Source organism: Ursus arctos, unplaced genomic scaffold (genome assembly GCF_023065955.2).
Source record: "Ursus arctos isolate Adak ecotype North America unplaced genomic scaffold, UrsArc2.0 scaffold_23, whole genome shotgun sequence".
In the NCBI taxonomy this organism is placed as follows: Eukaryota; Metazoa; Chordata; class Mammalia; order Carnivora; family Ursidae; genus Ursus; species Ursus arctos.
Genome location: NW_026622908.1, coordinates 22836466 through 22859577, shown reverse-complemented (window position 1 = coordinate 22859577; position 23112 = coordinate 22836466). Strand labels below are relative to the sequence as shown.

At 41.0% G+C, this 23112-nt stretch overlaps 1 protein-coding gene across 2 annotated transcripts in view; it reads right to left on the bottom strand.

The window, feature by feature from the left end:
* The window catches only part of TRIM44 (tripartite motif containing 44), a 108553-nt gene extending 85863 nt beyond the window's left edge, over positions 1 to 22690 (bottom strand). Inside the window, exons 1-2 of one of the 2 annotated variants that reach the window (XM_026512108.4) lie at positions 21764 to 22690; positions 2022 to 2099 (exon numbers count right to left, since the gene is read on the bottom strand). In XM_026512108.4, the coding sequence (XP_026367893.2) occupies positions 2022 to 2099; positions 21764 to 22432 (747 nt within the window). In that variant the 5' untranslated portion in view covers positions 22433 to 22690. The remainder of the gene's footprint in view (positions 1 to 2021; positions 2100 to 21763) is intronic. The other variant, XM_026512109.4, reaches the window with a different exon arrangement.
* Between the last annotated feature and the right edge of the window lie 422 nt (positions 22691 to 23112).

Genomic DNA, 23112 nt, shown 5'->3' with positions numbered 1-23112 from the left:
GGTCCTTCTTCACGCTGGCTCCAGGTATATAGAGTATATGCATATGGCAGACCAGAATGGGGCCTGAAAATAAAGGACATTGGTGGAAATAATCCAGGACAAGATAAAGAGAAGATAAAAGAGGTGAGTGTGTATGCACATATCCAAGATCAAGTCTGGTCCTAAGAAATATCCTTCAGCTCATGATGCACCATGGGAAAATCCTGAGGCTTCCACGAGCTGCTCTCATGGGACCGCTCAATTTTTTCACCGCTGGCAAGTTTCCTATTAGAAGCACTCTATGCACTCATAAAGGACCCCGAAGCACTTTACCTGTATTATCACCATGCACAGAAGCCACTCAGTGTAATCTGTATACATCCTCTTGCTCTTCACTGCCTACAAGCATGTGGGTGTGGCAGAAACAGAAAATACAGTTGTCTCCTTCAGGATAGCTGTTGCCCCAGAAATCAGAAAAACTCGGTAAAAAAAAAAGCTTTCAGTAATCCTTTATAATTAGTTAGTTCATCTACACTAAAGGAAAACTACTTATACCAGGGGTCTTTCTACTAAGAGTTAAGAAAATTGATAAAGGTTACACCAATTTTTTTTCTATCAAGATACCCTCTATATCTGGAGCCCTAACTACACCAGAAGACAAGAGATATTACCAATGCCCCAATATTTTCAATGCTGTATGAAGAGAAAGTTCTTTTGTAGATTGGAGACTGCAACCACCTTTTGAAAAGCCTGTCATTGTCTGTGGCTCTGCCTCGATAGTGTTTTAGAAAATAGGGGCACAAGGTGATTAGATGATAGAAAGGAGATGAACCACAGTGCTTAGTCTGTAACATGACATAAAAGAAAGTGCACACCCAGTGGAGTCCATTTGAATCCCAGCTCTAAATTATACTAGATTCAGGGCAAATGGCCCTACCTCTCTAAGCCTCAGTGTCCTTATCAATAAAATGGGAATAATAATCTACTCTACCCGGTTGTTTCTAAAATCACAAGTATGTAAGAGCAGAGGGGGAAAAAGAAGTTAGTATTTAATGGGCAGAGAGAGTTTTGGTGTGGAATGACTGAAGAAGTTCTGGAGATGGATGATAGTGGTGGTGATGGTGGACAACAATGCGAATACTTAATGCCACTGAACTATACACTTAAAAAAGGTTAAAGTGGTAAATTTCATTATGTATATTTTACCACAATTTTTAAAAAAGATACGTAAGGCTCCTAGCTCAGTGTTCTGGCTCTCTCAGTGGGTAGTCAAGAAATGCTAGCCTGTTCCGCATATAAAGAACTTTAAATTTAAAAAAAAAGGAGTGGGGAAACAAAAAGTCAAACAAAATTGTGCTCCTTTCCCTATTTGATTGTGAGAGGCTTTGACTCTCAGGCAGAGCCAGCTGGGACCAATACCCAGTAATGCCACAGTAAGTCTCTGGGTAGGAGAAGGGAGGCTGTGTTAGTCATATTCCCTCCGGCATGTTCAGTTCCCAGTCTACCCCTACCCTGGTATGGAGTCTCCCAGAATATCAATCTTATAGCTCCCAATATATTGCAAAGAAAGCTGGGAAGCTGAAACCATTTCCCAGACCACACTCCAGGTCATGAGGACAAAAGCATTCACAGAGGCAGCTGATTCCTGTAAGTCAGAGAGAGAGAAGACACTAGTGCTGAACACCAGCTGGGTGGGTCCGGAGCCTGCTCCAGTCCCCAGCATTAAGATGATCAGTACCTTGGATGCCTTTGACTGAGTTTAATGGACACAGAGGACAGTAGTCTCAAAGGCCCGTTAAAGGAAGATGAAAAATGCACTTGTCTGCAGTTCGGGGAAAACAATTAATGATTATATGTTGTAAGTCATAAAACAGAGAAGGGAAAAAACAGATGACTTATCTCTAGGCATATTAAACCACTGCTTCCGATAGGCAGGCTTAATTAGATCTCGATGCGATGTTCAGATAGATGATCGTTAACATCCTCGTACTTAGCTCAAGGAGAACAAAACACAATACCCAATCAATTCCAACAACACTTACTTTAGGATCTGAGCTCTTGAACTTCAACCTCTCCACCAACTCTATCATAGCCGCCTTCAGTCCGCCTGAGTCTTTGCTCTAAAAGAAAGAAAAGTCAGGGGTCATTAGACAGCATTTTGTTGCTCTCTCAAACACAAACAGCATTTCATGGGACAATGAAATGGAAAGCAATTTTTTCTTCTTATTAGCCAAGAGAACTAAATGACCAAGGAAAGCTGCACTGTCCCTCTTCCTCTCTCTATTGGACAAAGAGGGGAGGACATAAATTGCCCAGTGACCTGAGAGAACTACTGGAATGAAAACTGAATGCAATTTACAGGCTGCCTCAACGCTTCACCTTAGGGTTCAGCTGTGCCAGTGTTCACTGAGCACTGAGCTCTGAAAAGAGATTTTCATCTAGGATGTCCATTTTATGACCTAGTGATTTTCATTTTGAACTTCTACATACCAAATACAGAAGTATGCGGTACTAAATATTCTTACAGAAATAAAAACAAAGAAAATGCCCCAAGATTTAACTGGAAATGGTATTACAGTGTACTGGTTGAGTACAGGTTTTTGAGTCAGACATACAAGGTTTCAAATTTGGGGTCTGTCATTAACTAGTGGACTAACCTAGGGTAAATTACTGACTTTCTCAAAACCTCCTGTCCCTTCTATAAAACGTGGATTAAAAACAGGGTTATTTTGAGGCTTAACTGGAACAGTGTCAAGGTATTGCCTAGTATATGGCACATAGTAAGTATTCAACAAATGTCTCCTATTATTATTACTGCATTATAACAATTTACGTTTTTTTTTTTCAAGATTTTATTTATTTATTTGACAGACAGAGAGAGGGAGAGCACAAGCAGGGGGAGCAGCCAAGGGAGAGGGAGAAGCAGACTCCCCACTGAGCAGGGAGCCTGATGCAGGGCTCGATCCAAGGACCCTGGGATCATGACCTGAGCCAAAGGCAGATGCTTAACCAACTGAGCTACCCAGGTGCCCCTGCATTATAACAATTTAGAGTAGCACAGTCCAAGACAAATGTAAGCCACAAATGCAAGCCACATATGTGATTTTAAGTTTTCTAGTAGCGACAAAAATAAAGTGAAATTAATTCTAATAGATTTTACTTAACTCAGTATATCCAAAATATTATCACTGCAACATGTGATTTCAACATGAGATATTAGATACATTTTTCCATGCCGAGTCTTTGAAATCTAATGTGTATTTCACATATACAGTCCAATTCAATTTAGACAAACCACATTTCAAGTCCTCCAAAGCTATACATAGCTAGTAAACTACTGTACCGGTCAACAGAGATTTAGAGAATAAACTCTAGAGCCACGCAGCCTGGATTCAAGTCCCGACTCTACCACTAACTGTGTGACTTTAGGCAAGTCACTTAGCCTCTCTATGCTTCTATTTCTTTATCCGTAATATGAAGCTAATGACAGCACTTACTTCACAGTGTTATAGCAAAATTAAATGAACTAATATATGTTAAGATGCTCAGAAAAGGGCCTGGAACATGGTAAATGCAACAGAGTCATGAGACATTTTTATTATTGTCTGTCTGCCTCACAATGTTTTAAACTCCTTAAGGGTAAGAACTACAGCTTCTATCTCTGTATCTGTGCCCAGCATCAAGAAGGGTTTGAAAAAGTCTGCTGAACAAATGAATGAAAATGCAGAAGACGTGAATGACCTAATTTTAATACATGTGTGTAGCATACTCCAAAAATCACATAAATTAGTTTATTTTCTTATCTCAACTCCTGTGTGGGATCAGGTAGGATCATCACCTGCATCTTACCAGTGATGAAAAGGAAGCACGAAGAAGCAAACGACTGCCATTTTTTTATGGGGGAAGGGATAATCAGGAGCTACAATGTAAAAAACACCACAAATATCTGTTACTCAAAATTGGTCTCAGAATCAGTAATATTTTCCAAATTTGCAGAATCAACTCCAATTCCTCTAAAACAGGAAATTCTTACTAAGACCCTTTTACGTAGATTAAAATAGACCAAAGGCTCAGTCTTGCTTTCCCTCTAACTCCCATTCTCTCCCAAGTCTATCCAGCAAAAGCCTGGTGTAACATGACTAGATGGATATCTGATTTAGATATGCTCTCCAAACACAGCATAGTTGACATTCTCATTCTAGCTGGGGTTCTAAATTTTAATAATTTGTAGTTTTAAAATGATGGTTTACAACTCTCCAAATTTCATCACCAATTTAAATCTTTAATCTCTGTGATCTCACAGCAGACAGCTGGGAAAAAGAATCCGGAGGTCACATACCAGACAGTGGGTGAGACCTGAAGTACCTAAAAAAGGGTTAAGTTGCCAGATACAATCCTGCTTTTATGAGATGATCAGACAATAAAGCCTGTCTGGTGATATCATTCCTGTAACCTGCTTCTCATTGGCTGAACAAGCAGGTCACTTGTCCCTGGAAAGCTCTCTTCCCCCACATCCCAGCTGCCAGCGCCCATTTTAAGCTCTTCAGCAAGAGCCCTGATACATTATGACTTCCCCCCTGGCTCTAGAGAACAGAAAGGAATGCACCAAAACTGTGCCTTAAAACATTCAGAAAAGAAACAGAACGACGACGGCATCCCTCAGAAGCAGACAGCACGTTTGCAGGCAGATGTGCCTTGTGTGGAGAGATAAGGGAACCCTTAGCCTTCTTTCATAAAAATACAGTGTGTCAGCAGAATCCTTCCTCCTTTTCACCAAGCATCAGCAGCACTGCCTACCCAGGGGAGAGACAGAGGAAGATGCACTGATATTCTCCCTTCAGGATATTCACCCATTCCAATCCCTCCCCCTGCTTTAAGAATTATTCCCAAAGATTCACTGGGGTCTATATTGAGTCAGCTATACTCAGTTTCTAAATGGGTGGTGAAGAAAACATTCCTCAATGGCTTTTTTTTTTTTTTTTCCCATCAAATAAGCAGATGGTCAGAGAGGCTCCACTGGGCAGACCTGCCTCCAACGGCTGCAGGGCTGAAGCAGAAGTAGAAGTGGAAGACTCTGGCCCCAGGTTCACCTCCTTTCTTTCCCCACACACTTTCTGCACCGCAAGAAGCCTTGTATACAGAGGTTCAAGCTAGTACACCCAAGCTCTGCGTGTACTAAGCAGTCACCCTTGGCCACATCTGGGACCTAGTAACACACACATCAGGGGTAGAGTCTAATGGCTTGATCCACCTTTGGGAGGACAGACTCAGAAAGAGGCTCTGCAGGCCTCAAAGGCAGGTTCAAGACATTTTGTCAGGTAATTCTTGGGTCCTGGGTACTCGGAGAGTAGTCAAGAAGGGGATGGGCATGGTCCTCTAAAGGAAGGGCCCTCTAAAGCATGCAGCATAGGGGAGGTGCACAGGGTTATCTGGGTCTAAGGTGGTATCTGAATGTCCCCAGAGCAAAGGGTGGTTAAGTTTTAGTGAATTATCTGTTTGCAAAGGGCAGTCATCAGTCAAAAGGTAACCAGGATCGGAAATTCTACCCTCATACTTCCCTATTGTGGTGGAATACAGCAATTGCCTCTGAAACCTGTGCTCTAATTGAGAGGTAGACCACGACAGTAACAAAGCACAGGCTAATTCTAACCTTATAGACATTTGGTTCCAAAAATGTCCAGAGTCTACTGTGTCAGCCCTTGCAGCCAGCACTACAGGTGGCGAAGTAAGAGTCTCCTGATATCACTCCTCTCCACCTAGATCCCACCCAATACCTTCGAAGAACACAGGAGTGCAATGTGAACATATCTTGTTTACACACCTCTTTCCTGCCCTGAAAGAGTGCAGAATAAAAAGAAACAAGTGGTATGTTGTGACACCCACCTCTCGGAGTCTGATGACTCTGTGAAGATGCAGCAGGCTTTACAAAAGCCACCTCCTAAGGATGAGTCACAACAAAGCCAAAGGAAGGACAAAATGCCTTACACTTGAACTTGTTCTTTATTCTCCAAGGCACTTTTATATGCTCTTTCACTGGCATTTCACGATAAACCTGAAAACTAGTGTATTCACACTTTACAGCTGAGAAAATGGCTTGTGGAAATCAAATGAGGAACCTAAAAATCGTGGGGCGCCTGGGTGGCGCAGTCGTTAAGCGTCTGCCTTCGGCTCAGGGCGTGATCCTTGCGTTCCGGGATCGAGCCCCACATCAGGCTCCTCCACTATGAGCCTGCTTCTTCCTCTCCTGCTCCCCCTGCTTGTGTTCCCTCTCTCGCTGGCTGTCTCTCTCTCTGTCTAATAAACAAATAAATAAATCTTAAAAAAAAATAAAAATAAAAACCACAGGGCTCATACACTCTGTCATTGGCATTTCACAATTACACAGTAACTAAGAGGTGGTGTATTCTCATTTTACAATGGTCAAAAATGGTTCTGTGGAAGTGAAACGATGCCCCCCAAATCACAAAGCTAGTCAGTCAGCAGCAAAACCAGGATCAGACTGATACAAATGAAAAAGATTTATAATATATACAACAGAAGAGGTTGGTGTCAACAATACATAAGAAAATACAAAAGGGATTCTTACAAGTAAGAAAAAGTCAAATAAGCCCAAAAGAAATCCAAAGGCTATGAACATAATAGAAATGCAGAATGGCTAACATACATACGAAAAGATGTAGAAGATGCTCAGATTTACTAGCAATTAAGGTATTTCCTATCCATCATATTGAAAAAAAAGTTCTGATCCGATATCAAGTGATGAGGGGCTTTGGAGAAACTTTCATATGTTGCGGATATAAAAATGATGAAGCTACTTTGAAATCACATACCCCTCCAGTCCACTTCTCTCTTTATCCCCATAAGAAAACCTAGCTCATGTGTCAAGGAGACTTGCACAGAAATATTTATGGTAGCACTGTTTGTAGTACTGAACAAACTGGAAACACTCTAAACATCCATCAACAGTAGGGGGCTAAATAAGCTTTGGAATTAACAGAACGTGGAATATAATATAGCAAATAAAAATGAGGTAGATCTGTTATACGCCTGGATAAAGGCAAGACATAATGATTTTTTTAAAAAATCTGCAAAAGGATACATACTATAAATATCATTAAAAAAAAAAAACCGATTACTCTCCATGAGTGCTATATGTGTATGTAAAAGACCTGAAAGAAACGATTGGAGGAACTGGTATTACAGACAGTAGTAGGAAGGGTCTTAGACTAGCTAACGGTAGGCCTACTGTCTAATTAAGATTTAGAATACGTAAAGATGGGACTGAGGACGGGAGGACAGACCTACGGCTTCTTCAGTGCCTCTCTACATGGGTTGCTAAAATAAATACTGGGGCGCTGTTCCCTTTACACCGCAAACATATGAACCAGCAGGTACGAGAGGGTTCTTCACCTGGTGTTTATGTACAGATTTCGGGAGTTTAAAACCCCTAAAACTGTACACAAAATTTGGAATGTACATGCACTTTTCTAGGGAAAGAGACATTAGCTTTCCTCAGAGTACCAAAAAAGTTTAACTTTCCATGTTAAGACAACCTCACACAAAGAAAAAAGACCCATGTTCTATTCCTACTTCTGCCACTACCTACGTGAGCCTAGAAAAGTCATTTTATATCTTTGGATTTCTATTTCTTAATCTGTGAAGAAAGAAAATGGACCAAATCGGAATCTACAAATGTGTAGCCTGCAGCCAACAGAACATTTTTTGGGGGGACTTTTACAGTGTTATCCCACACAGCACACTGGGAATTTTAAATTAGTTGCCAGCATTTAAAAATCAGGAGATACGACCTAACAATAAAGATTTCTAGCTTCTTTTGAAAATCTGAAAGATCTGATTGTACTGGGCTCTCATTCCCACATGGCGGCAGTTGGCTGAAGCTAAGCCGCAGCTATCTGCTTTACACCAGGGAAGCTCTCTCCAGTCTGCCATGGTTATTACCCCGGTTTGATTCTCGCATTTGCTTCTCGAATTTACGTTACCTTTCTGGTCCCTGAAGACATCTGAAGTTGTTATCCCTGGAAGCAACACTGAAGGTTTTCTACCTCTAAGGGTCCTTGTATGTGAACACCAAAAACCTGGGATGTCTCTCTTCAAAGGGGATGAGGACACCTCATAAACACATGTCCACCCATTTACCCCCCAAACAAAAAAGTAATAGAGCTCAATTTCATGTAAACGTCCTCTGAAAATGTGTGAGGGGCAGAAACAAAGGTGGATTATGGTAGGTGAAAGCGGCATCAGAAGAAGTATCTCCTGACTTTTGTCTCTTGACAAGAAGAATCTCTGTAGTTTTATGGGAGTCTAGTCTAATGCCAATAACCAGCTGGGCACCAAAAGAACAGTAATTTGTCTTTAGAACTGTAAATGTTAATCACTTAAACATCCTAAACTGGCTCCTAGATATTGAATTCTGTATTACAAAAAAATCAGAAGACGCTGAGTTCAGAAAGAATACTGGCTGGTTGTTTTGGTTTATTTCCTTGTGTTGGTAACATGCTTTACAAAAAAAAAAAAAAGATCAACCCAATTTTCTGTTATTTTTACAAAAAGGTTTTTTTGGGGGAAAACAGTGGAAAAGGACCAAAAGATAGAATATACAACAAGTCCTCCTAAGGAACCAAATCAGAAAGCTAAGGCCTTGTCAAAACGAAATGAAACTGAATTTTTTTTATCACCATGCCGTGTACAAAAATTCTTTACCGACACTACTTGATTTTCCAGCTCCAAGTCCACTCCTACGTCAGGCAACTACCAAAATCATTTTTGGTTCTGAGAAACCCATCACCAGGTCTTTCTAAAGCTAACTCTAAAACACGTGCCCCCTCCAACTACTCTTCACCATCTGTCCTACTCCTCTGGCCAAGCAACAGCACTGTTCGCGTTCTTGCTACCCTACCATCCATCTCCACACAGACACCACAGTGAAGTTCTAAGAATGGAAGTCACATCACTCACTCCCTTGCTTAAATAGTCTATGGCTCCTCAGAATAAAATCCAAAGTCCTCATCACGACCTACTTGGTAATCTGACGTCAACTACTACTCCCTCATCCCCTACCCTTACTCAGTTATTCTCCAGCCATCCTTTTTATCCCCCAGCAAGCTTACTTCACCTCAGAGCCTCTTCACATGCTCTTCCCTCCACCTGGGCCACTATGACCCCAGATCTTCCCATCACTGGCTCTAACTCTACCCAAGTCACCACCTCAAACAACTCCTTCCTCACATCCTTAAATAGCCTCCCCCTCTTTCCCCCATCCCAGTCGCTCTCCTCCTCCTTCCCCTAGTTTGTTATTCCTAGTATTTATCTTATCGTCATTTGAAATATAATTTACTGTTGAACTTCCTTATGTCTGTTTTGCTCACACCTTATAAGCTCCATGAGAAAAGGGACTTAGAATTACTCACTGTTAAATTCCCTACCCAAATACTCTGATTGAATGAATAGATCAAAGGAAAAAATCATCATGCTACTAACTTCAAACACAATATAAAAATATCTTAATAAATACTCCACCTCAAAGAATTGTGGTAAAAATTAGATGAGATAATATGTAGGAAGCTTATAGTACAGAACCTGGCACATACTAAGTTCTCAATAAGTTTTAGTTATCATTGTTGTTGTTATTATTGAGGGACTACTAAGTACCAAGTACTGAGATAAAGAAGGGATGAACAGGAAAAAAATGACAAAACAATCTGTTATTAATCAAAATACTTTGTAAAATACCTAGGAAGAAAGCTTCAGGTAGAAGAGAGAACAGTTTTAGAATATCCAGAAAGTACCTATTAAACACTTTCATACAGAAGGTAGACATTAGAAGACTGTGTTGGCACAACTTTAAAGTTTAGATGTATGTGGGAATAATTAAAATGGGGGAGCAGAGGCAACATGGGGTGGTAGAAAGAACATGTACTGTGGCATCGACCTGGGTTCAAACCCTAGTCCTTCTACTTACTAGCTAGGTGACCTTCCACAAAGCTCAACCTCTTTGAGTATCAGTTTCCTCATCCGTAAAATGAGAATCATAGTAACATCGCTTATTGTGGGAGTTGTACTGAGATCAACTGAAACAATGAATGAAAAGCACCTCACCTAAAATCACTCAATAACTATTATTACTGTATTCTCATCTCTGGAAAGAGCCTCAAAATTCAACAGCAGAAAGAGTTTCTGGACTGTCTTAGTTTTATAACCTCTGCTGAAGATTAGTATTTTCATTCTTCAGGCACACGAAGTCAGAGTCTACAACTCAACACAGGTTACACCCCACCAGGTTCACATCGACCCAAAGGACAGACAGGAGAACAGAGGGGTGCCTATAATATCTCTCCCATGACTGCCTACTGGAAAGAAAATGGAGGCTATTTCCTAACCAGAAAAGAAAGTGTATTGCCCCTGCCTCCCCTCTGCTTCTATAAAAATTTCCCACAGTTCAGAATGTAAAACAGAATTTAAAGAGGACAACCAGTAAGACTTGTGAACCTAAAATTAGACCTACCAGCTGTGTTTTGGTTAGCTAGTGCATAAAGCACCAGCAGGACACTGAAACATACAGGAGCCTCTTCTCGAAGACAAGTTTTTCACCAGCCTATCTATCCACCAGAATAAAGCAGGCAGAAGGAGCAGAAGGAGAGGGGGCTGAACACTTTTCACCCAAAAAAACTTGATGTCCAGAACTTCTGCAGCTGCCAGACTAACTGGTTTGGAATTGAACTCAGAATAGAACCTTAGATGGCTTTATAATGGTAATAAGAATGAGCCACCAATGGCTGAGGGCTTATTATCTTCCAAGCACTATGTTAAGCTCTTTACATGTATGATCTTTGTTCCTCACTATAACTCAATAAAGAGAAGCAATTATTATACCGATGTGACAGATGAGGAAACCAAGACGCAGAGAGGCTGAGTGAATTATCCAACATGATGCAGCTAATAAATATGCAAATTCATAGATTGCAAAGCCTACTAATCCAAGACTACTTGGTCTTTCATAATCATTCTCCCATTTTTCCTTAGTAACAGACCCCAGTTTTTAGCTGACACACTACACTGTAGCCTGAAGAAAAGACTGTTTCCTAGCCTCCATTGCAACTAGAAAAGGCCACAGGATTGAATTCTAGCCAATGAAACATAAACAGCAACGTGTGCAGCTTCTGGAGGGGTGTGCCCTTCCTCACTTTCCTGTGCCTGCTACCCTGGAACCTGCATGTGCTAGCTCAACTCCAGCAGTCAGCTTGGTCCACGGCAAGAACCCCACCCCAGGGTGGCAGAGCGGAGCTAGAAAGAGCCTAGATTCCTAATAACACCACAGTTCCTCCACACCAGCCTAGACTGCTTACGTCCACACTTCGTTTACACAGAGAGAAATAAATATCTCTCTTGAGTTGTTATTATTTTGGATTTTTCCAAATTATTTCATTACATTAGATGCAGCTGAACTAATGTAAACACTGAAACACTAAATCATTATGCAATACTGTCTCTTTCAGTTCATCAACACCCTAGAACTAGAACTAGATGAGATATTTCATATCATATATTCACCGAATATTCCATGTACATCTACTACTCAACAGGCACTGTGCTAGGTACTGGGAACACAAAGATAAATAACTTATAGTAGTAGCCCTAGAAGAGTTTATAACCCACATAGGACATGGAAAGAAATAACATTGATAGAGTATACTGTAATTAATGCTACAGTGATGTGTATAGCCTGTTGCTATGGGAACACAGGAGAGCTACCTAATAGTCTAGTCTGTATTTACCTAGTAAAATCCTATCCATCCTGTCCATCTTGAATACCATTCCTGCCAAGAAATCTTTCCTGATTCCATGTTTTCAGCTGAAATTAATTTCTCTTTTCTCTGAGCCCCCATAGCATACTGTTTGTACCTCTCCTCTATTTACACACAAATAAGCACCTGAAAAGACTATCTTTCCTATTAAACTATAAGCTTCCTAATGTTAAAAACTTTTCTTTATTCTCAATATTCATCATACAGCACACCATAAATGCTCAAAAATTATTCAGATAAATAAGATCGCTTAAAATACCAGTCTTCAATGCTAACTATATGCTATAGCTTGTACACATTAAAATGAATGTTTTCTCTAATACTCTATTGAAGTTAAAAGCAGATTAGTTTGCTACCTGATCAAAAAGTAGCTAAACACATCTGAAGTGAATTTATTATATAATTAAATGTTCAACGAGAATATGGTTATCTGGCCTACATTATGGATTGAGCCTTTAGCATATTTGAAGGATTTTGGTTTTTTAATTCTTCATTCATTTTGGACATCTGAAAAGGACATCAATATTAATATTTGTTTCACTGATGCCATGTTGGCTTGATCCCTGTGACACTGATAAACACACAAATACACATACAAAACAAACTCCCAAAACAAAAACAAAACACATATACAAAGGATTTAAGTCCACCAGGGCCAGAGATCTGTGTTTCCTACCCCATTCTCATCTTTGCCCCCTCTTCTGAGAGGTCCATGAGCATCTGTGCTCCTTCCTGCCACACAAGTTTAGACTGTGGCTCTGGATATTAAAAGAACCAACTGGAACAGGAATATGAAACTGAGCTGGTCATCTCAGAATGAACTGTAAGTTCAAGCAGAAGACACACTGAGCACTGACACAGACCCACCTCTGGCTTCTCAGTCTTGGGAGAGGAAGACATGGGTGGGTACACCAGTGAATAGACAGGACATCCTTATTATGGGCTGCAGTCAAGAAAAGCTGGTGTCACAGGCACACAGTTCTTTATTCTCAGAGGGGTTGAAGAATAATAAGACTACTGCATCAGCAACCTTACCCTGAAAAGCAATAATTGAACAGCATATAATGCCCATTAACCCATTCTATTCTGATCGAGAGGTCAGGAAAGAGAAAAAAGCGACACTGGATTCCTGGGAGAGAGAGAAGGAAAAGCTTGGACATTTCTCCCTATGCCTCAGTTTCCTTCCTCTGTAAAATAGAGATAATAATAAAATGTACCCCAGGGCACCTTAGTGGCGCAGTTGGTTAAGCGTCCAACTCTTGGTTTCGGCTCAAGTCATGATAGTAAAACTGAGCCCTGCATTGGCTCTGCACTCAGTGCAGAGTCTGCTTGAGATCCTCTCTCGCTCTCCCTTTGCCACTCCTGCTCGTGCTTGCGCACGTACTCTCTCTCTCAAATAAATAGAATCAATAAATAAAATGGACCTCCAGGATTGTTATGAGGATCAAATTAATATGTATAAAGAGCTTAGAACAGTGCCTAGCACATAAGTAGTATATAATAAGTGCCAGCTATTAATCCATTCTGGCTCCCAGACACCAACCAAGGTAAGTCATATTGTTAGCATGCACCCTTAACTCTGTGGTCTTCCTCTCCAAAACCACTAACTCCAGTCTAATCATGCTAGGAACACAAGATGAATCCCAACAAAAGGACATCCTACAAAATACCTGACAAATCCCGGAGATTTGGATTTACTGGCAGGGATGGGGCCAATCACAGGTATTTTTTAAAGAATCACCCTCCACAGATGATTCAGAAATGTAGCACTAGGATGAGATATACACTGTTTACTTTGAGGAACTCACCTCCTACTCTTCTTTCACTCCCTTCTACTTCATAATGACCTTTTGGTTGTCCTTCCAATATCCCGAGTTCACCTCTACCTTAAAACCTTTGCATTCACTATTCTTTCTACCTTAACCACTCTTCTCCCAGGCTTTTTCTTAATTTTATTATTTTAATAATGAAGATTATACAAAGAGTCTGTGCTTTAACAGGACACAATGAGACAGCTTTTCCCCTGAGTTTAACCCTGCAGAAGCCCTCCAGGCCCTCCCCACAAGCTCATACTCCCTCTACAGGGTAGTATTTTCACCTGTGCTAACAGAACATTACAACTACTAGAATTAAATTCTTCTTCTCACTCCAAGAGCCAACTATCCCTTTATGAAAAGTTGTAGGAACCAAAGCAATCATCTCTGCTACGAATCACTGAATTTTGCACGAGTAGTATTCAATTGGTAACACAAAAGAAGGGTTTTCCTAGATCTTTGCTAGATCTCATAAATTCAGTTCTCTGCCCAAATGTCATATGCTCAGAGATGCTTTCCATGACTACCTCATCAAAATGTAACCCTGTGCTATCATGCCACTCACTCCTTCACTACTGTAACTTGCTGATTTCATAGTACATACTATCATCCCAAATTACCTCTCTTTCTCCCCAGCTAGAGGGTAAACTCCATGAAAGATAGGGCCCTTTCCGTCCTCTTCACTGTATGAACTCCAAGACTTATTACAGGTTAAGTAAGTACACTTTGAAGGGGAGACGCAGATGCGCAATCCCAGAACTGCAGGCCTCTCTCATAAATTTTCCATAGAACCATGTGGGGCTGCTCCAACTGACAGGAAGTCATTCCCTTTACCTTAGTCTTCGTTTGTCTTATTCTAAACAAATAAATAAGACACTGAAATATTCTGTAGCCAGTGCCTCACGGTTTTATTAAAAGATAACTCAAACCTTTCGGATAATTAAGAATAATATAAATAGGTACGTGTTTGGCAGATCTTCAACCTTCCTGCCTCCCTACCAGAGCTGCTTCTTATGAGCTGACTAAAGAGCCAGAGTCATGGACCATTATGGGAGACAGCACTGACATACCTCCATCTCCAGCCCCCCTAGAGCCACAGCTGTTCTGAGCATATGCCTATATCCTTCTAACCATCCTGCTATTAGTGCTCCCTCACCAGCTCTTCTCTGCAGTTGTTCCCAATGTCACTTAAATCAAACATTCTTCTCCCCAAATACCCATCTTAAGGGCACACTTGAGCGCAAGGGGTGTGGCTTCAAACCCTTTGGATCTGTCCATAATAAAGCCATGTTAAGAACTCCACAGTGTGCTAGACACGTACTTTTCAAATCACAGGACACACCCACTAAAGTGCAATATAATCAATTTAGTGTGAGAATCCACATTTTTTTTGAACAGAACAGAACAGAAAAACAGTAAACATCATATCTGGTAAGGCATACAGTATTCAATGTGAGTTATTTAAAAGTGTATTTGTGTGTGTGTAAACAAGGTAACAATGTAAAATACACTTCCCCTACTGTAGGTTATGTTCAATTTTTTAAGCTACTGGTCTAGAGTTCTGAGAACATCTAATTGCACTTTTATTGTTCAACAAAAATGATTAATTAACATAGCTATGAATGCAAATCCCCTTGACAATATAAGAATTTTCATATGAATAAGTTCATAAGCCAGATCAAGTTCCTTTGTCAGACCCAATGACCCATTTTCAGAGCCAGAAATTATGGTAAGAGAAACCTGCATATCTGGTTACATCATAATTTGGGCTGTGTAACTATATTTCTATGATACAGCGGGAACACACGTTCAATTCAAATTTGGACCCACAAAATCCTTTGGAGACAGAATCCTCTGGAGTGAAGAGGAAATAAGTACAGCAGAGGAGGAGAGGCAGGACTTTCAAAGTCGCTCCAAGGACTAAGTGTTAATCTTGTCCCTTCAAAGTGTTCACCTTAGTTCTTTTGGCCTCGGCTTCAGGTCCCTCTTGCCATACAGTCACCTTGGTTCTCTGCCTTCTGAAGTTTGCTTTACAGTTAAGTGTCAGCAACCCTTGGCAAGAATTTGGCCTTCCTCCACCAATACCAGCCACTCACAGCCTGGTTAGGCACGAAGCTATCAAAACATGTATGTTTAACCAGACTCCTCATATTAATAATAAAAACAGCAGCTATCATTTACTGAGAACTTACAATGTGTTTAACATTGTTAAAGTATCTTCTCATGAACTAAACCATTTTATTCACATGAAAATCCTGTTTTATTTCATAACTTTATACCCATTTTAGAGATATGGAAATAAGGCCAAACTGTTACATAGCTTGCCCAATGTCAAAAAGCAAGTGGCAGAGCTGGGATACTTTGTCCCTCTTTAATCCTGCTTGTTTCATTTTTTCTTCATAACACTTACTACATGTTTATTTGCTAATTTGTTTTTCTCTGTTTCCTTCTAATACAATGTAAACTCCAATAGAATTAGGGACTTTTTCCATTCTGCTGCTATATCCCCAATGCTTAGAAGCTCCTGCCCTTGACCAATACTCCATAAATACTTGCTGAATGAATGCAGTGTAACAGAGACCCTGTTCCCTCACCATCATCATGCTGTGCTACTTTTAATATTCCAAGAGCCTTACTCTCTTCCAATAAGCAAATGTACACTGGCCTCAAAACATTTGGAACCAGAGTGAAATGAAACTAATTAAAGCAGCAATGAAGCTCTGATCAAGCTCAAATCTTTACTGGATCAAAATAATCAGCCCCTCATGCTAGCTGCCTAATAGAGTAAATGGCACACCCTTTCTGAGGGAGAGAAAAGAAAATTCTACCCCAGTGTCTACAGTTCTTTTAAACACAATGTCTAGTATTGGATGAAAAATTATGAGACATGAGAAGAATATGAAAATGTGACTTAAATTCAGACCCCAAAAGATTCAAAGAAATAGAGCTTTAAAAAATAACCAAATAAGCATTCTAGAGTTGAAAAACACAGTATCATAAATTAGGAATTTAACAAATGACATACAATGGAGTATTTGTAGCTGTTAAAAAAAGATAGATAAATAAATAAATAGTCATATCTGTGGAGTGATTTCCAAGACATACAGCTAAATTAAAAAAAGCAAAGCAAAAAAAGAGAATTTATATCGCCCCAAACACCATTAATTCCAGTTTCACCATGAGAAAAACATCAGACAAATCCAAACTAAGAGAAATCCTACACAACACCTGACTCCTCCAAACTACCAAGGTCATCAAAAGCCAAAAAAAATGTAAGTGACCACAGGATCCTGATACAAAAGTCATTAGAGGAAAAACTGGTGAAATTCTAATAATGTCCACAGGTTAGTTAGCAATACTGTTCCAATGTTAACATAAGAAGAGTATGGGAGGGGTGCCTGGGTGGCTCAGTGGGTTGAGTGGCTACCTGCAGCTCAGGTCATGATCTCAGGGTCCTGAGATCAAGCCCCACATTAGACTCCCTGCTCAGTGGGGAGTCTGCTTCTCCCTGTCCCTCTGCTGCTCCCACTGCTTGTGCTCTCTCCCTTGTGCACACTCTTTCTTAAAATAAGTAAATAAAATATTTTTTAAAAAAAAGAAGAGTACAGGAAGCAGCTCTTGGTCTGAGAACATTTATTGATCTGCAAGAAACTGGAGATTGGAGAAACTGCAGTGCATTTGATAGGGGGTGCAAAGTGAGGTAGAAAAGAAGGTAAGAGAAAGCAAAGCTGATGGGATGCTCAGAGTGAGACTTTTTTTTTTAATTTGTTTGTTTTTTAAGTAATGTCTACACCCAATGTACAGCTCAAACTCACAACCTTAAGATCAAAAGTCAGACGCTCTACCAAATGAACCAGACAGGTGCCCCCAGAGTGAGACATTTAAAAGAGACCCTTTCCACATAGACTTGGGATGCTCTCACTCCAGCTAGAGTAAAATCTTGAGTAAAGACAAACTAAACTTGCCACTATCGCACCCTCTGAAGGGGACTGTGGGAGTGTTGCCTTGGAGCTGAACAGAAGGAGGTGGGGAACTGTAGGACTGGATGAAAATGAAGTCTTTAACAAGTTGTAAACCTGGGCAGGTACCTTCTGAAAATTTGGTCCAAGAATCTCAAGCAATTCGTTTAACTTAAGGGGGTTCTAAACAAATTGTACTCTCAGGCCTTAGCACAAGCAAATGCTATCCTCTTTCGAAGAATACAGCTTCATGCCAAGGCTTGGGAAATCCCCACAAATAATTTTTCAAAGGCAATGAAGAGTTGTGCAAATGTAACACAAAAGGAAATAAAGAAACATGATAAATACAATCAAAAACAACAGCAGAGGAGATCTACAGTCTTCACATACTGAATTATCAAAGAGAGATTATGACTAACATACTTACTGTTCTTACAGGAATAAAGAGGACAGCAATAGTATGAAGAAAGATAGTAAGAGCATATGATTCACAAATTTATGCTAGTACATTTGAAAAGTTAAACAAAATGGACAAACTTCTGGGAAAATGTAACTTACCAAAACTGACCTAAGGAAAAATAGATAACTTGAACAGACCTATAACCATTAAAGAAACTGAATTCATAATCAAAAATACCATAGAAAACAAAATAACAAAATTCTCTCTCTTTCTCTTTTTAGGTCCAGACAGCTTCCATGGTCAGTTCTACCAATCATTCTAGGAAGAAACATACCAATCTTATACAAACACTTCCCGAGCATTAAAACAGAGAAACTATGTGAGAAGCAATACACTGTGACTGCTACTATGAAGCCAACATAACCTTGATAGGAAAAGATCATAAGGGCAGTACAAAGAAGAAAATTTAAAGGTAATTTCTCCCGTAAATATAAATGGAAAAACATCCTACATAAATTATCAATAAACCAAATTTAAAAACATGAAGATACTTCACTATGACCAAGTTGCATTTATCCCAGAAATGCAAAGCTGCTTTAATTGTAAAATATAATGACATGAAGGGATGGAAATAAGACCATATATATGCACACCCCTGTGTTTTTGTGCACAAATATAAGAAGAAATATTTGAAAGATGAGCAAGAAACTAATAAAAGTGGTTACCAATAGTTTTTGGGGAAGAAACCAGGTGAAAAGGACAAAGGTGAACTAGAGACTTTTGAGACATGTGAACATAATACTGATTTTTAAATTTAAAAAATCAATTAACATAATTCACCAAATTAACCTAGTAAAAGAGTAAAATCAAATGAACACTCCAATAGATGCAGGAAAACCACTTGACAAAATTCAGTAGCCACTCAATATTAAGAAAAACTCTTAAGCTAGGATTAAAAGGGAATTTTCCTAATCTGATGAAATATGTCTGTGAAAAAAAACAAACTACTATCACACGTATGTGTAAAATGTTATAAATTATTTATCAATTAAAACAAGGCCAGAATACCCACTATCACTTCTATTCAACATTAGAGGTCCTATCTAAAGTAGTAAGGCAAGAAAAAAAACAACACATATAAGGATTGGAAAGAAAAACTGTCCCTCTCTGCAGATAATATGGTCATGTATGTAGACGTTAATGATTAGAATATTTATGAGAATTTAGCAGACATCTTAACACAAAAATAAATATATAAAGGTTAACCATATTCCTATATACAAACATTAAAAAACAAAAATTTTTAATCTTTTTTTTACGATACTATAAGATTTTAAGTACCCAGGAATAAATTTCAAAATGATATACAAGATCTTTCAGGAAAACTTCATCATGAGGCAATTTAGACCTAAATATATGAAACGTTATCTTGGAATGGTATTAATTCTCTATATATTGGTTTATAAACCGAATACAATACAAAAAACGTTCTGCAGGCTTTCTTAATACAACTTTATAGTATGCTTCTAAGAAACATAAAAGGCCAAGACTGGCTGAGACACTCTTCTAAAAGAACAAAGTGGAAGGACTTGCTCTACCAGATATTAAGAAAGACACATTACGAAGCTATGGTAACTAAGAAAACATGTTTTTCACACAGAGATACACTAACAGATCAATGGTACAGAATAGAAGACCCAAGAAACACATTCAAAGGCATATGGACAGGTGGCACAGCAGATCCATGTAGGAAAGACAGGCTTTTCAATAAATGCTGCTAGAGCAACTGGCTACCTACATGAGGAAAAAAAGAAATTGAGCCCCCACTTCCACTATGGGAAAATCAATACTAAGTGGAACAAGACAATAAAAGCACTAACAATAAAAGCAATTATTGATAAATTCTACTACGTTAAAATGAAGAGCTTCTACTCCAGGCACAATTTAAAAAAACAGACTAGAAGATATTTGCAACCCATAGAAACAAAAAAGAAGTCGGAATAAACTTCTATAAATTAATGCGAAAAAGACAGACAACCTAATAGAAAAATGAACAAAAAACCCTGAATGGGGCACTTCACAAAAGAAGAGATACAAAAAATACACAAAGTCCTCAGTAACTAGAGGGATGCAAATTTAAACCACAAGAAGAAACCATACATATCTACAAAATAGACAAAAATTTTAAATTCTCTAATAGCAAGTGCTGGTGATGAAACAGAACAACAGGAACTCTCATACACTCTTCATGGCAATGCAAACTGGTACAACCACTTTGGAAAATAGTTGGCAACATGTGGTGCTATTTAAGATATGTGCAGTCTGTGTCCCAACAATCTCACTCCCAAGTTTACATTCCATTTAAATATATGTAGATGTTCACCAGGAGACATGAACAAGAATGTCTACACCAACATTGTTTATAATAGGCAGAAACCTCAGAATCTGGAAATCAAATGTTCATCACCGATAGAATAGGTAACTTGTGGCATAGTCATAAAATGGAATTCCACACAACAATGAAAATGAACAAACCACAGCTACCCACTGGATGAATTTCACAAACACAAGGCTGAAAAAATGAAGCAAAACCCAAAAGAATGCACAATATGACATCAACTGTGTCAAGCTTAAGTAAGTTTAGGAATGCATACATATGTGGTAAAAGTATAAAGATAAACACAGAAATATCACCACAGAAGTCCAGAAAATGGTTACCGATGTGGAAGGGAACTGGTTATAATTGGAAAGGGTACAGGTCTTCAATATTGCTATTAATATTCTATGTCTTAATCTGGGTAGAGGTTACATCAGAATTTGCCTTATAAGTTTTGGTTAGACTGTGCATATGGTTTTATACACTTTGTGCATTTTACAATTAAATAAAGGGAAAATCTCAACACAGGAGATTTTCAGTAACAAAGTATTTGTTATCCCAGTGCCAGGAATTGCAAAGTTGCTTAGGGAAACAAAAGTCGTCATAATATGACAACATTCACTAATGAACTGGTCATTCTGCTCAAACTTTCCTCCCTGGTTAACTCCAGCAATTTCTCTGACTAAAAACATCCACAATATAAATAAAAGGCAAATCATTTACAAATTCGGTCTTTCAAAAAATATTCATTAATGTCTATGACTTTCCGAACACTGTTCTAGGGAATCAGCAAGGTCCAAGATAGATAAAGGTCCTGCCCTCCTGCTAAAGACGGAGGACACAGGAACTCCCATTCCAAGTTTGTCTCTAACCTCTCGTCCTCCTTCCCAAACAATTATCACACATGAAGAGCCTAAAAGAAACTGGGGGCACATATGACCTTAATACGGAAACCACCACTTCAGGGGGGCTCTGCACTACAGAGGAACCATCTGCTTGGGTTCACCTCGCTGAAGCACGGTTTCCCATATTCTCAAGTAGGCAAAGAGACTGCCTTACCAAGGCAAGGCACCAATCTCAACAATGGTGATGCTGTGGGAATTGGCTTACATGGGGTCAAAACTCCCAAGGAATGCTTTAACTGTGACCCAAAGACCAGAGGTTTGCAATTTTCCAGTTATCGTACACTAGGCTTTGTGTGTATACGTATTTCCCTCGGGTCAGAGTCCAGAACTTTCAACTGATTCTCAAAGGAGTTCAACCAAAGAGTTTATAAGCACTGCCCTCAATAAGTTGAGCAGACTAACTTCTTAAGGTCATGGTGAAAGAGATTGTGGCCACAACTAGGCCACCTGAGTTGAAACACAGGCGTCCTGACCTCTATGCCTATGCTCTGCATACACAATACTTACTCTTAGTTCTTCGAAGGCTTCGTCTAGGGTGGAGAGCTGGTGGCCCTGGTGAGTCCCAATGACAGGGCACAGGACACAGATGAGCTGCTTATCTTCCTGACAATAGGTGCTCAAATCGAGCCCATGGTCCGGACACTTCCTCTTGGCCACTCTCTCTGCTTCCATTTCTATTTCTGGGTCAAATTCACTTTCTGCCTCCGTTTCTCCCTCAGCCTCAGATTCTCCTTCTTGGTTGTCTTCCTCTGCTTCACTCTCTTGCTCATCCTCCATTTCTTCCTCACTGTCCTCTTCACTCTCTTCATCGCTCTCATCCTCACTCTCTTCCTCCGTCTCGCTCTCTTCTTCGGATTCACTGTCTTCCTCGGACTCGCTCTCCTCCCCCACCTCGCTCTCTAGGTCCCGCTCATTCTCCACCTTGGCCTCGGCTTCTTCCTTGACGTCGCCCTGCGCCGGGGTTCCGGAGGTCCAGGCCTGGGCGGCGCCGTGGACATACTGGGCCAGGTGGTGGCCGGGAAACTTCTGCCTGTGCGCCTCGGCGTGGCGGTGGCAGTAGCAGAAGGCGCACTCTCGGCACACTTCCTCGGCCCCCGGAGCCTCGTCGGGCTCGCACTCGTCACACGTGCCGTCGTGCGGCAGCTCCTCGAAGGCCGCGCCCACTCCGGAGGCCATGTGGCTGCGGTGACGCGGCCCAGGCCGCTGGGTCTCGGAGCTCGCCGCTGGGCCTCCGCGCGGCCTCCTCCCGACCTCCTCCCCGCCCGGGTGCCGTCCCGGGCACTGGCCGCGCCAGGTCTCGGGGCAGGCTTGGGGCCGCGGCGCCGCTGCCGCCTGCTCCCACCAGCCCCTGCCGGGCCGAGGAGCGAGGGGCCTTCCCGCCGGCTCGACCGCTCGGCGCCCGCTGCGCTTCCTCCGGCGGCGCGGGCACTTCCGGCGCGGCGGCCCCGCGCCCCCGTCGGCCCCCGCGACGCGCGCCGCCCTGCTTCGCGCTGCCCCGGGCGAGATCGCCGAGCCGCTTGCCCCGCCGCCCCGGTTCCGCTTTCCCTTTCCCTGTCAGCGGCCTCCTTTCACTTCCTGAGTCATTTAAAGTGACAAGGGCCCTTTTCCGCGTTCCCCGGGGGGGAGTGGGGAGGGGAAGGGGGCACTCGGCAGCCCCGGAAGGAGGGGGAGGATGGAGGAGGTCTCCCACTCGCTCCCGAGGCGGGAGTCGGGCTCCGCCTCCCACGGTCCTGGAGGTGTCAACTTGACTTTTCAAGGCTGCTAGGCAGGTGTACGTGTGCATTTCAGTCTCTGTCTTTCCAGTTTGTCGCCGCCCGTCCCAGTCCCCACCGCCAGGTGTTCTGCAAGGTGCCAGG